Consider the following 16944-nt stretch of genomic DNA (forward strand, 5'->3'; position numbering starts at 1 on the left):
CTAAATAGTATGCAATACATTCTTCAAACTTAATATACAGATTTCTACTTTTATATTAGGTCAGAATAATGTATCGTTTTCCTAACACATATTTTATCTTGTAATAACCATGCCTAATGTACTCAACACTTGCATTTCCTCTTTTTCAATAAAATGTGAAAGATTTGGTTGGGAACCAACATGACTTTATAAGATGACTGTTAAGGAAATATGATTTTAGAGGGACTCTAAAATAAGTGCAAGCTCTGTCAGTTCTGTTTGAAGCAGTTGACAGACAACAGTTTGGGGAAGACAATTTTTTTCTTCCTCTCTCTTGACCATAATGAACAAGGAAGTGATGAAAATGGCAATTTACTTATAGAAGTACTGTAAAGAATCAACTCAGACTTTAAAGAGTAAGAAAGGAATTGGTCCTTTCCAAAACTAACCTCAAATACTATGATGAAGGCCAGCCGTGCTGCCAGGACGTGCCAAAACTGCAAAGTGAATTCATATGGAGTTGAACTCCAGGGTGGGGCTCTGTAGTCTCTGTACCTGCAAAGCAAAGAGAAACCAAATAAGTTAGCCTGTGCTCAAAAACCTGAACATGGTCAAGTGATCTCTAGTTCATCCCAGATCTGTCCAAAAGGAAACTGAAGTGAAAGCAGACTTCAAGAGGAATGAAATAGAAAGGGAGAACAGTCCACAATACTGGGTATTAAATACTGTTGTTTATGAGATGGTACTTTTTGCTTCCAAATATCCAGAGCAAACAATTTCTTTTATTGTTACAAAGCTGAAGTGTTAAGTTCAAATGTGTTGACTCAAAATTTGTTCTTGTCTTTGCCTGTAAGCACTTAAGGTTCTCCAGACAGAGCTGGCATAAATGTAACACGATTCTAATTTAAACTAATGCTCACTGAAAAACTAAATCCAAAACCAGGAGTTCACGCATGCAACATCATATTTCATTTTTATGCTGAATTTCTCATATTCATTTTGCATAACTGTTTGCAATCTCAACCTGGGTTAGAGTCACAAAATCTTTAATTGCGTATTTTAATGAATAGACTTCAGAATGCTTAACGAAACTGAAATGAGAACTTTTACCCTTCTTGGTAGGTGGTGAAACTTTAAAATTAAATAATTCATAGAGGCATGAAAGATAATGTTTTGTGAGAGTCCTGGCAAAACTCAGAACACAAGTTTTCAGTGTGTTAGTAGTGTGTCCTATCACACACTGTTTGCACCTGAAACTTCATGTTGAACAAACATGAACTCCAATGCTTTCACAGGGAAAAAAGGAAACTATTATACCAGCAATTTAAGCACTAACTTTGATTTTACTGTCTGCATTAATGTCCATGCTGGTATCACAAGAAGGCAGAGCTCAGAAACGTACCGACAGTATCCCGAGTATCCCATCCCAAGCTCACTCAAATCAAACACTGATAAACTGCTGTTGACATATCCTTTTAAGCATCTGAAAGAAAAAGCCATAGGGTCAGGACCTTCTTCACAAAGTGGTTGTACAGCACAGATCCTGTATGTAAGCACATTCTGCTATCACACATTGTGAGCATACTGTTTTATTTGAGAAATATATCTGTTATATGTTAAGTATGTTATCACAGAAATACAGCAGCAAAGGTGTGCTTCCCCTGAAATATATATGTATATATAAAGAGTATCTTAATTACTTTTCTTGTCTGTACCCTTGATCTGTACAGGGACCATATTTGTATGCATAGACAAAACGTGGAATGTAATCAGAAGTAATGGCAATAACAAAGGCATTGGTGATGACAGCCAGAACTCCAATTCCTTCCAGAATTCCATACCAGATACCTAGAAATAAGAGAAATGACAACAGAGTTGTCAGGTTTTCATAATCATATTAAGTCTTATAAAGTCATACTATGATAACAAAGTCATTATTAGTCATACAGTTCTCCAATCTTATTGTAAAAGAATTACGAGTCAGAAAAACTAGCCAAGATTCAGTTTTAAATCAAAAGTAAATGTAGTCCTTATATTTAATTTCTAAATTCAACTGGTTCTAAACCTAGAGTTCCCCGAATCAGAAGCCTGTTGAGCCTGTTTTCAATATTCAAACTACTACGATTCCTTATTGGCAACGAAAAACAAATCTGATGAGTCCTCTTAACAAAGCGACTGAGTATCCTTTGGTTGCTGAAGAGGGGAGTGGTCACTGAGATCTGCAGGTTATAGCATCATATTTCAGGAGTTCAGGTGTTTTAAAGAAGAAAACACAAAGAGATGGTACTGACAGTGCTCTCACCTATATCTGTTGCCCTTGCAGGCATGGGCCTTCGCCACTGCGTGACGAACTTGTACGCGTCCAAGCGGATCTCTATGATGTTGTTCAGCAGGGCCAGCAGAGGGGCCAGCGGGAAGGCAGCCACGAAGATGGTGGTAAAGCCAAACTGCAAAACTAGACAGGCATTTCTGGGGTTAGAAACGGGAAATGCAAAAGTCTTCCAGCAATGCAGCACACGGTTCGTCTTTCCGAAGAAAACCAACACCTCCCCCTAAATTTGCTCACCCATCTCTAAATATTCGTCCATTAAGCCATGGAGATTCATAGGCTGCAGATTCCAATCTTTTTCCCACTGAGGTAGAGAAATTTTATTCTCCATTGATTGCCCTCTTCTCTTCATTTTGCGTCGTGACCACCAATTCTGTAACAAACTTTATTAGATAAAAACAGTATTATTGGCTGTATCTGCTCAGTAATTTAAAGTATTTTCTGGTATTGTTTTGAAGTAAGTAGGCCTATTTTGAATAGCACCTGAATGCTGACTTAGGTAAGTTTTGGAAATATTTACAATATCAGCTAAGATATAATTCAAAGAACTTATAAAAGTTCTAAAAAATCTGCATTATGATTTTAACTGTCTTTAATGTAGCAAATTGTACAGGGCATTGTACAAATAAGCTTTTCAGAACATGTTTACATAGATTCTTTTTTTGTAGCATTTACCTGAATGACTAAATAAATTAAAAAAAAAGGAAAAAGGAAAAAAAAATGCATAGCAAGAGCATTAAAAAATAAATAATTTTATTTTCAATTCTGTAAAAGACAAATTAAGTGGAGCTCAGTAAGAACTCACTAGAATGCAATGAATACATCTATTTTTGAACAAACCTACAAGATCTATGTGCCCTACAGAATAGTTTTTCTCTTGAAGTAGGAAAAAGGGTTTAAAAATGTGTTGTTGAATGCTGAAGCTACAAATATTTAAGTCTATTTTTCATAAAGCTGTGCAGATATCTTTTCACAAAGTAGTTATAAATATTAAGTAGATAATAGCTCACAAATTAAATTGTTATACAAATACAAAGTATTATCCAGTACTGACAGAGGGGGCAGTTAAAGACTACTGCTTGTTTCTAGATATTAAGGAAAAGAGACTGAAGATGGAAAACAACTTTCTTATAAGTATTTCTATAAACTGCTACTATTTTTTCCCAAGCTAATTTAGTGTTTGCCTCTTGATCTCTCTTGTTACCGAAAGAGCAATTGTTGCCAAAGTTGTAAACAACTTTGTCAAAACAAAACCCTTCCTCCCATTACAGAATACAAGCATGGTCTAAAATAAATTCTAGACAGAGTTAAGATCCTGTGAGGCTGAGAAGACAGGAAGACTGGCAGTTAGTTCAAGTAGGTTTCTCCTTTCCAAAAATCCACATTTCACAACATACAGTACCCTGCCTCTCATTTGCAGAATGATTGCGTGTTGAGAGCATAACCCTTTCTGATGTATTTTCATGGCTGAGACTTCAATTGAATTAATATTTGATGATCAACCTTTTACTGAAAACATATTCTTCCCGTTTCAAGAGAACTGTAAGACTCTTACCCCACTAGTCTCTCCAGAAGTTGAACAGCTCTGTTTGTATTACGGAAAATGAAATCATAATAAACAATTTAGACAGTTAACATACCCCAGGATGCTTTGTCTTAGAGCAGCAGTTAATGCTTTCCTTGGGAACAAACTTAGAGCATGTGAGATGCAAAAAGTGAAAACAGTCTCCAAACCTAAAAATACTTCTTCCTATCATTGACTCACCCTAAAATGTATTCACTGTTTGTAAAAATTAACTTTAACACCTGAACTTACGGATAGCCCAGTTCCATGAAGTTGTTCCACATTTGTTTTAAAACCATAATAACTCCCATTTGCAAGCACAGATCTATCAAGCAGCCACTAGGATGACACTGAAATGAAGGGGAAAAAGATCAGAAGCTAAAATAAGAGAATTCTTTTATTTTCATTTGTTCAGAGGGTAAACGGAAAATATTAAATATGTTTGGTGAAAACCACTAATCTCTATCTACAGAAATATTAAAAAATATTTATAAGAGAAATACTAACACAGACTTCAGCTGAACAAACTTATTATTTCTTGGAGAACTAGATCATATTACCTAAGTTAAAGGTACTGGGGCTAGATATATGACAAATGATATAGACCATTTCACTTAGATCAACACATACTTTTTCATTTCAAAAGAATAGAACCATTTTCAATATTCAAAGTTCAAAGAGAGACTGAATTTCTGGTACTGGTATCTAAACTAAATGGATTGCCATATTAAAATGCTTAGTAATTACAGAACCATTTTTTCAGACCATGGACTATAAAGGTATGATGTTAGCTGTGGCCAGGTTCAATAAAGAAACCTGGTTTTCAGAGATAAGAGATAACTTCAGTGTGCTGGTGGGTTGCAATCCTAACATCCTCTCAAGCCAAATTTTCAAAATAGTATTTTTCCTCTTTTAAATCACAGAATTATAGATTAGCTTGGGTTGGAATGGACCTCCTAAGATCACCTAGTCCAAACTCCTGCAATAATATTGCAGGATGAGGTTGCTCAAAGCCCCATCCAACCTGACCTTAAGCATTTCCAGGGATAGGATATCCACCACCTCTCTAGGTAACCTGTTCCAGTGCTTCACCAAAAATAATCTCTTCCTCAGACCTAGTCTGAATCTAGCCTCTCTTAGTTTAAAACCATTACCCCTTGTCCTGTCTCAACAGGTCTTACTAAAAGTTTGTCTCCATCTTTCTTGTAAGCCCCTTTAAGCACTGCAAGGCAGCAATAACACTTCCTTGGAGCCTTCTCTTCTCCAGGCTGAACAACCCCAACTCTCTCAGCCTGCCTTCTTTACAGCAGAGGTGCTCCAGCTCTCTGACTCCTTTTGTGTCCCTCACCTGCACCCATTCCAGCAGATCAGCGTCTTTTCTGTGAAATTTAAGAAGCTGACAAAAAAAGCTGATGGCTTTATATTTACGTCCTCCATTCAAAAATCCCACATGCTCAGGAGATTCCAATCCTGTAGGACTTGGTAATGCTTGTGAGGTAAGGGACTATCACTGTTTACTTTTCCCAAAGACAGAGGCAGAAAGAAGTGTGTCTCTTGGGCAGAGTCACTCACCACAGAGGAGAACACAGAAGGAAAAACACATCTCCTGTTTCCTGTCCCTTGCTATAAATAAAAGTTTACTATTTGCTGCACGTAGATAGAGTAATAAATCTTTCAAACTGGGCATTCAAACTTCAGCCATTTCCTTTTTACTCCTGCAAATATCACAGGAACACAAAACAGGATTGCTTACCTCTTCCAGTCTCCATCTGTTAAAAAGCTTATTGTACTTTCCTGGACGGCCCGCAAACCTGGAAAATAAGATTTCTGTTTCTCAGTGGATGTTCCAAGAACACCCTGTATCAGTAGCTATTTCACAACATCCACTGGATAAACTCAGGAAATGTCAAAAGATTAAATCACACAGGCTTAAATGATCCTGAGCTTTTATTATGTCCCGAACAAAAATACTAGTCAGAGGTTTTAGATCTCAGCTATTCAGATCTAATCTAGTTCTAAGAAGATAAGCCATTGCAACACATAGGAATTTACTGCAGCACAGGGATCTGCTTCCCCCTGTGAAGTGTACACTTGATTTGTATAGCAAATTGAATCAAAATTCTTGATGACCTCAGCGAAAGTTATAAATTACAGAGAAAGAAACCCATGCCTGGTCCTACTAGACAAAGGAGAGGGCAAGACACAAAGAAGTTTAGATACTGTATGGCAAACGCACCAGTGGATGTAACAAACAGATCACCAACAGACTTTACAAAAAGGTTTTTTGCTTTTCTGCTTGTTTGGTTTTGTTGGTTTGTTGGTTTTTTCCAAACAATCTTGAACTGAAATTACACTTTATAGAAGGTGCTCCAAAATATTCTGTAGGTTCTGGAGGAATGGTAAGTGAGACCACAACAAAACTGAACAGAAGTTGAAGGAAGGCTAGACCTGTACTCTATCTCATGTTTTGAGCTAAAGATACACAAAAAAATTGGATCCAATATTTTTGCTTCCTACTCTCGCAAAGGACTTGCCAGACAATATTTACTATTTGTAGAAATGCATCCTAGGATATGTAAGTCATGGGGAATTAAAAAGAAAAAAAATTAATAATGCCTATTAGCACAGGAGTAAGTACAGACCCACATTTAGGCAGGGGCTGTATTTTCAAAAGCTCTGAATTCTCATTTTGTAGGAAAGTCATACATACAAACCCATTTAAAAAGTAGAATTTTTACTCTCTAATTTCACGGGTGAACATTTCAAGGGCCCAACGCGCACATACAAATAAAAACATTAATTTAGTGTTACTAATTATTCCCAGAAACCGATTAGCACCTAAATCTTACAGTTCAAACTGTGCAAGTTTTCCTTTATGTGCAGGTGGCAAAGATAACTTACCTGCCAAGAAAAAAGGCAATGTAGAAGATAGAGCTGTTCAAGTTGACGAACTGGAAGAGGAACATTTTCAAGGCAAAGCTGTTTTCCCATTCAGATTCTGTTCTAGGGTGCTCTTCAGAAAGACACAATACACATTACGTAAGCAAAAAAGGAATTGAGTTATGTGTAACTCTGCTCACACAGAAATCAACACGAACAAAACAAGCAATGGTTTCAAGCCATGTTGCCTCATCAGGCTGTAAACAGTTTTTTTTTCCCTGAAAGTGTTCAGTCTATTGATCACAAAACCATTGCCCCAGCTCAGACTAAGCCATTTCTCTGTGGAAACAGGAGATGCAGTACAGGATAGAATCATTATCAAATAGATCACAATTCTGTGGGAAGATACCTGTTCCATTTCCATGAAAAAATTCTGAATTCACTGTGAATCTTTAAAGGTATTTTGATTCAAAGAAAAAACACAACACAACAGAAATCAAAAACAAACAAAGACCAAAAGAAACCCAAAACAAAAAACCCAACCCAAACCAACAATAACAAAAGACCAAAAAGCAAAGGAAAGGACAGAGGTTCTTTCTTGGCTTCTTTTGGAAAGAAACATAGAAATGCTTGTAGGGCTACAAGTGTTCTGTGTGGGTCTGCACTGCCTTAGATACTTTTTCCTTAAGGTTTGTAGAGCATTATTTATATCTGAATTAGAACTTGGTGATAATGATTCAAAAATTAATTTTTTAAAAATTCATCTTTGATGGGTGTGTCAAACTTGGAATATACTACACCGAAAATTACATTAAAGCACATACATGAGCCCTAAGTCTACACTGCCTGGATTTGTCAGTTAAAATTTGTGCTACTTAATTACGCTGGTCTCATGATGACTAAATTTGGATATAAATATACAGGATACTAGCTTTACATATGGACACTTGTTCCCAGAAGTGTCCTTCTCTGATGTAAAACACCTTAGGAAGGGTAATGAATTTCCTAGATCAAACACCTAATGCCCCATCATATTTAATTCAAGAAACTTCTTTCTTATATTTTGGGAAAAAAACCACTGAAACACTATAAAGTTTCAAGCACCTTGTTTAATCCTTCAACCAGAAGAGGGAGCTGATGAATGTAAGCAGCCAGCCTGTGCTTAACCAAGACAAGATGACTTGCATATTTTGACATGGGCTAAAAGTGAGTGTGTAAAAACACTAAACGGTAACACATTGAAACAGTTGGAGATCATAAATTCTGTCTTGGTTTTCTTGTTTCCTACGAGCTAGAAAGCTTTTTCTCTGTGACTGAATCATGCCTAGAGGTTTCAGTGTAAAATTTTAATGTGACAGAATTAGAGCCACTTTAAAATTCTTGACTTAACATTTTTATCTTGGACAACTTAATTTTGTCTTAACCCATTTTTTTTTTCCGTATGAAAGTTCAAATTAAAAATTACTAAAAAATAAACAAGGATTTGGAGAAAATGGAAAAAACCTTTCAGCATTCTAAGAAAGAATGTTTTGACTTTTGCTTCAAAATAAGATGACAGTTTTTCTATGTATATGTAATATGAAACATTAAAAGAAGTAGAAGTATAAATTCCTTACTTTTCTATTATTATTATTATTTCCCAGGGCAAAGAATAATTTCTTTTCTTTCTTTGATATTTCTCACTCACTTAGGGAAATGCCAGAAACATGCCATGCACAGATGAAGTTTTCAAAACCCTCCTTCATGAAACTATAACAGTTTATGCCACAACCAGCAAGAACCACATCATTAGTGAGAACCTACATACCTAAGTCTGTCAGGAGGTAGGCAACCTTCTCATACACCTGGAACAGAAGTGAGAGGTGGTGTAAGTATAGCACATCCTGGCTGTTGTGATGTCAGATCCAGAGTGAAAACAAGCATCAAAAGCACAGGTATTCTGCTGCCCCACAGCATCATGGTATCTGGACACAGAAGGGAGGGTGATGCTGTAGCTCCTCATGTACAGTTTCCTGTAAAGACTGTGTTGAACTCCTTTAGTCCCATTCTCTTTATCCATGTAAATGTAAGTATATATGTTAAATATACAGTAAACGTAAAATGAATAAATAAATCAAGAGAAATATTTAGACGTCAATGCTTCTCTTAATCAACAGCTAAATGTTTATCCTTTAACCTCAGGAACAAACCTATGTCACCTAAAAGTAGACAAAAGCCTTTACACAGCGCAGTTTTCCTTTGCATGGATGTTCATACTGGTTGAAGATATCAGCCTTCTACTGAAAACTCCCTTATTTCCCAATATATTGACTATCCCCAGTCTTTATTTTAAATGACACAGCCCAACCGGGCTGACACGGCCCAGTTACCAACTCTGAAGAATATTTCCTTGAGTATTTACTATAAATAGCAAGTTATTTTTGGTAGCTTTGCTTGGTCACTTGAACATACTTTTTATGACTCGGAGTGATCGTGTATAATAACAGAAATAAATACAGGGTTCTGATTGGAAGAATCATTTCTTACTGAAATGAGCGCACAATCTCATTAAGAGAATTAAAAGCCATTCTTTGCTGTGCTGTTATTCCTTTTCACCTATTTGTGCTTGCATGGGAACAGGAATAAGATAAATAATCTTGCAGCTGAAAGAATAGAGTTTCTATCCAATGTCCATAGTGCTGCAACAGCAAGAGATTAAATCCCTGCTGTCCCAGGACAGGAAAACTTACACCAAAATCATGTAGCACAGTCATTCCAACACTGATATCACAGCTGCATTTTAAATGAAAGGGAAAAATTGAAAGTCATCAATTAAAACAACCTAAAAAAATAACTTCTCAGCCAAGGAAATAATGTAGTTCCATTTAGAGATGTATTATAAAGGGTAATTAAAAAAAAAAAACCAAAAGGCAAATGTAGAAAGCAGGGAGTTTGTACCCCTGTGATTTGATGACATAAGCAAAGATGTGCATTGACAAATTAAAGAGGAATCAGAGAAAAACAATGACAATCTCCTGAAATAAGAGCTTCAGACACCGCCACATGAATAAGCACAAACATGTATATAAAAGTGATACACGGCAAACTCAGCAAGCTTGTAAAAATTACTCTTAAATTGATCCCTCCTTTAAAAGAGCAGGAGACTTACCACGTTGAGCGACATGATGATCATAAAATTGATGCAGACTCCAGTGCCAGAGGTTGCAAACTGCCAGTACTTCTTGATGAAATACCACTTGAAGGAAGCGAACTGCTCCATGGCGACCAGCCGATACACCACCACTGCAAACACCGCAGTGAGGACCAGCGAGATCTGCAGGCGTGCATTTACAACAGAGACATCAGACCAAAGGACAGAGATGACATCTAAAATAACATCCACTGAAATAATAAATCAGCAAGTGTTTTGAGGGATTTGTGTTTGCTTTGGAGAGCAGAATTTGAGAGAACAAAAAATACTAGATGAGTTAAAAACATTTTTTACTGTTCTTGGACAATATAACTATATTCCATCATTTGAAAGAATGAGATCCCTAAACAAGCAGTCAGACTGAGACAACCAGTTTTGCCTTACACAATCTTAATGAATGCACTATTTAAAATTAATTACAATACAGTAATTCTAATATTATTAAACATCACCATGAAGAATATTCCTGAGACAGACACCATCAGTCGACTGAGCTTATCAGGGAAAGGTTGAAAAGGTTCAGGTTTTCCTGTGATGGGATTTACTCTTTCCACTTGGGAATATTTAGCTTCAAACTGGGGACGCAGCTCTTCCTGGAATGACAGGATGGATTCCATTTGTTGTATTACTTATTTCTCTCAAGAAGCAGACATATATGTGACATAAAGTAGAAAATTACACTGATACAAATAATTTTTTATAATGCTTCAACTCAAATACCTAAATAATTTGTTCTTTTGAAAATCCTTGGATGTAGTGCCAGAGACCAGCAAAGGACAGAAACCGTAAGAGCCTTCCCCACTATGTGACAGTATTAAAAAGAAGACATTACTGACTTAGACACGAGATTGTCTGCAGAAATTGATAAGAAAACTAATGCCAGTTATATTGGTGCTTTTTGTGATAGGAAACCATTTATTAAAAGCCACCGGCTTGTATCTACCCAAAGCTATATGGAAAGCTATTAAACAAGGAAAGTCTATCAACTTAAACTGCAATTAAATCAATACAGTCAAATTACAGCTATGTTAACTAATGATTTATGAAATAATAAAATCATTTTATTATTGCTGATGCCGATAGCAGAATGTTCAAGGGATAATCTATGCCTCTCAGAAGGATATAAAATCTAATTCTGTCCCTTTGCTTGCCTTGGTCCCATTTTTAGCCAGGATCATGAATTTCCACCACAAGAAACGACAGAAAACAAAGGCATCTGTGCTGACATCAGTAGCAGCTCCTGTACTCTGTACAGGAAGTATTTCTACTCAGTTTTTCAAAGGATACTTTTGATAAATGTAAAATTATATTTGGAATTATAATGCTAGCTGCAAAAGGCAAAGTATCCTTGTGTAGTCTCAAATATACCTGTTTATTCTGCAACTAGTGTTTTAAATAGAAATACAATCTGAATGACAAAGTCAGATGATGAAACACCACATGGATTCATATTTCCACCTAAATCATGCTGACAGCAAACTTTACACGTTTATTTCTGTTTCTTCTTACCTCTTCATCTTCCCAGTCTATGAGGTCCCAGTCATAGGTTAATACAGCTCTCCGTCTTTTCCAAAACTCTAGAAAGACTGTTGCTGTGGAAAACAACTGCAGGTTAATTATAGTAGAAGGAAAAAAAAAAAAGGGCCATGCAGATCTGATGAAAATCAGCAATGTGATGTGGTAACTGTCATTAGCCATTTTCCGACAGTTTTCCCCATAGAATCTGAAAAACTGTAAGTAACTTCAGGATAATCAGAAAATAAAAGTGAGACACTGTCAACAGAACAAATGATGAATGGCTGCAGTTAAATGCTATGGATGGAAAGAGAAAAGCAGAGAAAGAGAACACAAGAATATTATGTAAACACGCCTCTTCCAAATGTTTTATAAACATCACTGTCAAATAAGTGGTGTATCTATTCCCTAAGATATCATTGCAAAGAGGATTTTCAATAAGGAGGCAGGGGACTGTCTCTACTGCCTCTCTGCAGAGTTTTGCAATGGCCAGCCAGGCCCCTTCTGAATTACTCTTCTCAGTTACTTATTCAGTTTTATTCAGCTGGACTCCTCTACAGCAGCAAAACTACGCAATAAAAACAGTCCTCCAGATTTGGTACCACACCTACTACTGAGAAACACTCTTCAGGATTGAAACTGGCACTCAGAAAAATATCAGCTACAGCTGAAGGATAGCTTGGCCTCCTCTCACCCTCCTGGAGTACTCTGAACTACTTTGCCTCCATATGGAGCCGAATCTGATCACACCTGGAGGTTCTGCCTTCCAGGAACAGTGGCCCAGTACTCAGTGCCAGCATTCTGGCCCCACGCTGCAGGGGTACAACATTTAGCCAAGAACTGAGTCACACACATCTTCCATCAGGTGTTAAGTCACTCAGGTAAACAGGTTTTACTTTCCATAACAGATAAATTAAACTGCTAAAAAACAGAGGAGAGAGTAAGCACATCTTTCCCAGGCCAGTGCTGACATCCAGGACAGTGTTAGAGGGGTATAACCAGTACCACTGCAGTAGATACACTTCCACAGAGTTTCAGACTATGCATTTAGGGTATCAATATTATCAAATATTATATATCTACTCGAACAACCTTTCTTTTTAAGAAAGTGTGCTTTTCTGGTGTCAGAAAGGCACACTGTAACATGTGCACGCTGGTGTGAAGAATACTGCTGACCCCAGTATATCACTTGTCCTTTGGTTAATGCTGTGTAAGATTTGGACACAAATTCATGGTGCTTGTTTTCAGATCTCATGGCCAATCTGTTAGATGCCTGTCCCACCCAGGCACAGCAATAAATGTTGTGAAGTTGGAAGCTTGCTAATATATACTCTGCAGAGAACGTTAGATTCCAAAGAAATAAACCAAAAACCAGAAAACCAAAACCACAGTATTAGATTCTGTCCTCTCTCCTCTCACAGACCACTCCATCTCATGCCACATAAAACAATTTACTTCCCCTAAAAGGGATATCAGAAAGGGTAGAACTTGATCCATCTAACAGAACAACTTCCACTTGTCCACACAGTATTTTCAAGAAAACACCACCAGTTGCTTCCACATAAACACTTCCTGTAGGTACCATATCCTCAATGCTTATCTCAAGAATAAGTTATGAAACAGTATTTGCACTTGATTCGTTAAAAATTTAAAGTGGAAGCAGATGACAACATCCTGGCATTCCACTCAAACAGTCACACAATACTGAAACATTTTTCAGTCTCTCTTCACCACATACCAGCCTAGAATAAATACACATAAAGGATTAAAGTATAAAAAAAGTCACAGGTCGACTAGGTGAGCATATGAAGTTCTGTGTTACATACCTGACTTTTTCATTCCTACCTTAATCCAGTCTTTTTTATATAAAACCTAAAGGGAGGAGTAACAGCTGTAACCTTCAGATCCTGAGCTGGTTATGTAAAAATTAATGACGCCTGATAAATTAAGAAAATTTGGATTTGCATTGTTCTCTTAAATTATTGCAACGACAAACACATTTGGAGATAGGAACAGATCCATTTCCAGCAACATGCTTTCCTTAACAGAACTCATATTGCTGCTTTATTTTGTAGAAGACAGGCCTTTGCCAGTTCTGATCTCACCAAGTGCAGGAAACTGCGATAAGGAGCAGCTATCTTCTGTTAAACTAAATAGTTGCACGATACACAGAGCAATGGTTTCTACAGCTCACAGAAAGCAGTCACTCCTGTGAAATACCATCTCAAAGACTTTGAAATGATGAAGCAATAAGCACTGTCTGCCCACTTTGCCATAAGCACTGCAATTTCTGTGGACTCTGTAATGACAGAGCTGGGTCGAGGGAAGGGCTGCCCCGCCTGGCCTCGCCTCACCAGCACGGTGTGTTCCTGTACCTGCACTCCCCCTCCCCACCAGAATAACTGCACCTGGGCCACAGCACTATTGCAACAGCTTCTTCCCTGTTTTGCAGCACTCAGAGGTAAGTCTGAGGGTTTTTTTTTTTAATGCTTATCAGTGGATCTGATTAATGCCCACAATATTCCTTTATGCTGTGTTCGGGCAGGTGGCTGGTACCGCTGTAGTCAAATTCTACTTAAGAATGTATTTCTGGGGACAAATTGAAAGCAAAAAACATTTTGTGATTGAAACACTAAAGCAGAGAAGTAGCAATCATAAGAAAGGACGCTATTTCCCTCAAACTCATACTTTACTTTTGTGATTATTTATGTTCCTTATCAAGGAAGTGTAGAATTTCTCTCAAAGTAAGTTCAGAGCCCATTTGAAATGCTGGGGAGTGTTGCTGGTGGTGGTGAAGTATTCCCTGTATATAGCAAACTTCTGCTAGAAACTACATTGTTATTGTTCTGATGAGTTTGGTTCTACCAAAAAAGAACAAGAAACACCTACTTGGGAAGTTTGGCCAGTGCACTTGTCAAGTTGCTAGACAGTAAATGAGGGTATAAATTAAATTAATTATAGACTACAATTCATATTTATATTCCTCTTCATAATTCACCAAAAACTAAAAACATAATTTTTTCAGAACAAAGAATACATTTAAGCTTAACAATGTAATATTAATTGCTCATTAAATTTAGAAGTATCTAATTCTTGGAAAGCAACCTGAATTTCAGAGCAAAGAGCCACATGAGCAAACATCCAGTATGTTTCTGGGACCACCATCTGCAATTATTTCTTTCTGAATTCTAGAAGTTAAATTCTCTACCTCTCATTTTATATGTTCCATCTATTTTTGGTTCACTGACATAAAGGTAAAAATGGTCTGCTTTATGAGGCTTTTTTAAAGTGTGAAAATTCCACAAATATGAACATGTTACCTCAGATCAAAAAAGTGCCATTAACTATTTGTTTATCCCATCACCACTTGCTCCACAAATTACTTTCTAATAACTAATGTAAGGTAGGGAAATGGTGAAAGGTTCGATTTAATGACATGCAAAAGAATGTAGTTTGAATTTATAGTTCTGAAGACTCTATTGTCTATCCAAAAGTAGTTGAAATTACCATTTCCTTGACAATAGCAGAGGTTTTGCAGACACTATGCCTATCACTGGTAGGTGCTGGGTTGTAGTCAGGAAATATATGTTGCTATAACTTTATCATGCCAAAAATCTATTTTTACCCACTAAGGTTCACATTGGAGGGCCATTTTTATGGGAAGTTGCATTCATATCCTGGTGAATTCCTCAAACAAGGGCCATCTCTTCATAAAGCCACACACTGATTTTTAATCTTCCCCCTTCTAGAACTGACCTTTTGTTCTTACTCAGCTGTCACAGGCCTGGGATGCAATTTGACTCTGGCAGCACAGACACAAGTGCAGACTGCATAATCCACTAAGAAACACAATGGTGACCATCCTGTGTAAAAACCCCTCCTGTTAAAATGAAAGCTGTACTGTTAAAATGAAAGCACGTGTTTGAAAACCTCGGGTTTTTTCTTCACGTTTGTTTGGGGTTTTTTGGCAGTTATTACTACAAACAAATCAAAATCTAAGATTCAGACAGCACAGCATTTCATAGCCATCTGAAGGCCTACTGTTCTTACTGTAAACACAATTGGAGCTGATAATTTAACTTCAAAAGGGTTTTCCTTGGCTTGCTTGTTTGGGAACAATGTGGTTATCCCGAACTTCACTGATACTTGAGCAGAATTTATCTTTTTTATTTTTGTTGAGAAAGTTACAAATGTTTTCCAAGCATAGATCCTTCCCACCACAGAGCTGATCTTAACTTGGAAAGTAGGCAGGGTGGAGAAATGGAATACACATTAAAAAGTAGTTTAAATGGCATTTTACAAAAACACATGTTTTGAGTAATGGTGGGACCTTCAAACCACAAAATAAGTAAGAATAAAGCCAAAACGAGATACCTTGACGTAATATTTACACAACTAAATCAAAAAAACAACAAAAAAACTAATAAAACCAGCCCTTATTTCCTACCCCCTGAAAAAAACCCAGCAAAATACAAACCTCAAATCAAACACCCGCAGGAAAAAGCATAAGAAAGTAGAAGCAGATGCTGAAGACAAAAGATGCTTTTTCCAGGTATAACTGTCCTTTTTTCAGATGGTAAAGTACCCACATACATGGGCACACAAATTAATGATGCTGAAGAATAACTTATTATACAACTGATTGTGCTGTCACATGAGAGCTTTTGTGTGGGAGTTAAAAACTCATGATGGTAAAAACTCGTGATCTCAATCTGTCTCATACATAGGAAAAACACCCGTCACCAGAACCCCACAGATATCCTGAACAGCAAACCCACTAAAATCATGGGACTTCCAGATGAGTTTTTCTCATACTTTTCAATCTAACATTTGGAAAATTAACACGCAATACACAGTTTTCAGCTTCCTACAGGAAAAGAAGTTTCCACGCAAATGAAGCATAGTTCATAATCCCTGGGTAGACCTAGTTCTCAATTTGCTCCTGGTAGCATTCATGTGACACTCCCTGCTCAGGGTCACAAGACATTATCCATCAACTTTCAGGGCTAACTGTAACAATTCTCATTCTTCACAGTAGAGCACAACTCTTTAGCATGCTCTTGAAATTGCTCTCTGCCCAGAAAACATTGCCTCCAGAATGCCATCCATATATGTTTCATTACCTCACCCTACAGCAAAGTGCTTTTGAATTATTCCCTTCTGTGTTTACAGAACCATGGCATTTTCTTACGTAAATAAGCTTTTGTTCACAGAATCCCAGATTGGTTGAGGTTAGAAGAGACCACAGTGAGTCATCTGGTCCAACCTCCCTGCTCAGGCAGGGTCATCCCAGAGCACATGGCACAGGATTGCATCCAGATGGTTCTGGAATATATCCAGTAAGGGAGATTCCACACCCTCTCTGGGCAACCTATTCCAGTGCATGGTCACCCGCAGAGTAAAGTTCTTCCTCATATTCAGATGGAACTTCCTGTGCGTCAGTTTCTGCCCATTGACTCTGTCCTATTGTTTGGCACTGCTGAGCAG

At 37.3% G+C, this 16944-nt stretch overlaps 1 protein-coding gene across 5 annotated transcripts in view; it reads right to left on the reverse strand.

The window, feature by feature from the left end:
* The window catches only part of ANO3 (anoctamin 3), a 156183-nt gene that overhangs the window by 5484 nt on the left and 133755 nt on the right, over window positions 1-16944 (reverse strand). For all 5 annotated transcript variants that reach the window (XM_050335198.1, XM_050335197.1, XM_050335201.1 and 2 more), the window contains exons 15-26: window positions 11452-11534; window positions 10395-10535; window positions 9901-10065; window positions 8560-8596; window positions 6774-6885; window positions 5626-5683; window positions 4125-4222; window positions 2546-2691; window positions 2282-2434; window positions 1680-1827; window positions 1382-1462; window positions 429-534 (exon numbers count right to left, since the gene is read on the reverse strand). In XM_050335198.1, coding sequence (XP_050191155.1) covers window positions 429-534; window positions 1382-1462; window positions 1680-1827; window positions 2282-2434; window positions 2546-2691; window positions 4125-4222; window positions 5626-5683; window positions 6774-6885; window positions 8560-8596; window positions 9901-10065; window positions 10395-10535; window positions 11452-11534 — 1328 coding nt within the window. The remainder of the gene's footprint in view (window positions 1-428; window positions 535-1381; window positions 1463-1679; window positions 1828-2281; window positions 2435-2545; window positions 2692-4124; window positions 4223-5625; window positions 5684-6773; window positions 6886-8559; window positions 8597-9900; window positions 10066-10394; window positions 10536-11451; window positions 11535-16944) is intronic.

Source organism: Myiozetetes cayanensis, unplaced genomic scaffold (genome assembly GCF_022539395.1).
Source record: "Myiozetetes cayanensis isolate MyiCay16 unplaced genomic scaffold, myiCay2020 scf6-25, whole genome shotgun sequence".
NCBI classification, from domain to species: Eukaryota; Metazoa; Chordata; class Aves; order Passeriformes; family Tyrannidae; genus Myiozetetes; species Myiozetetes cayanensis.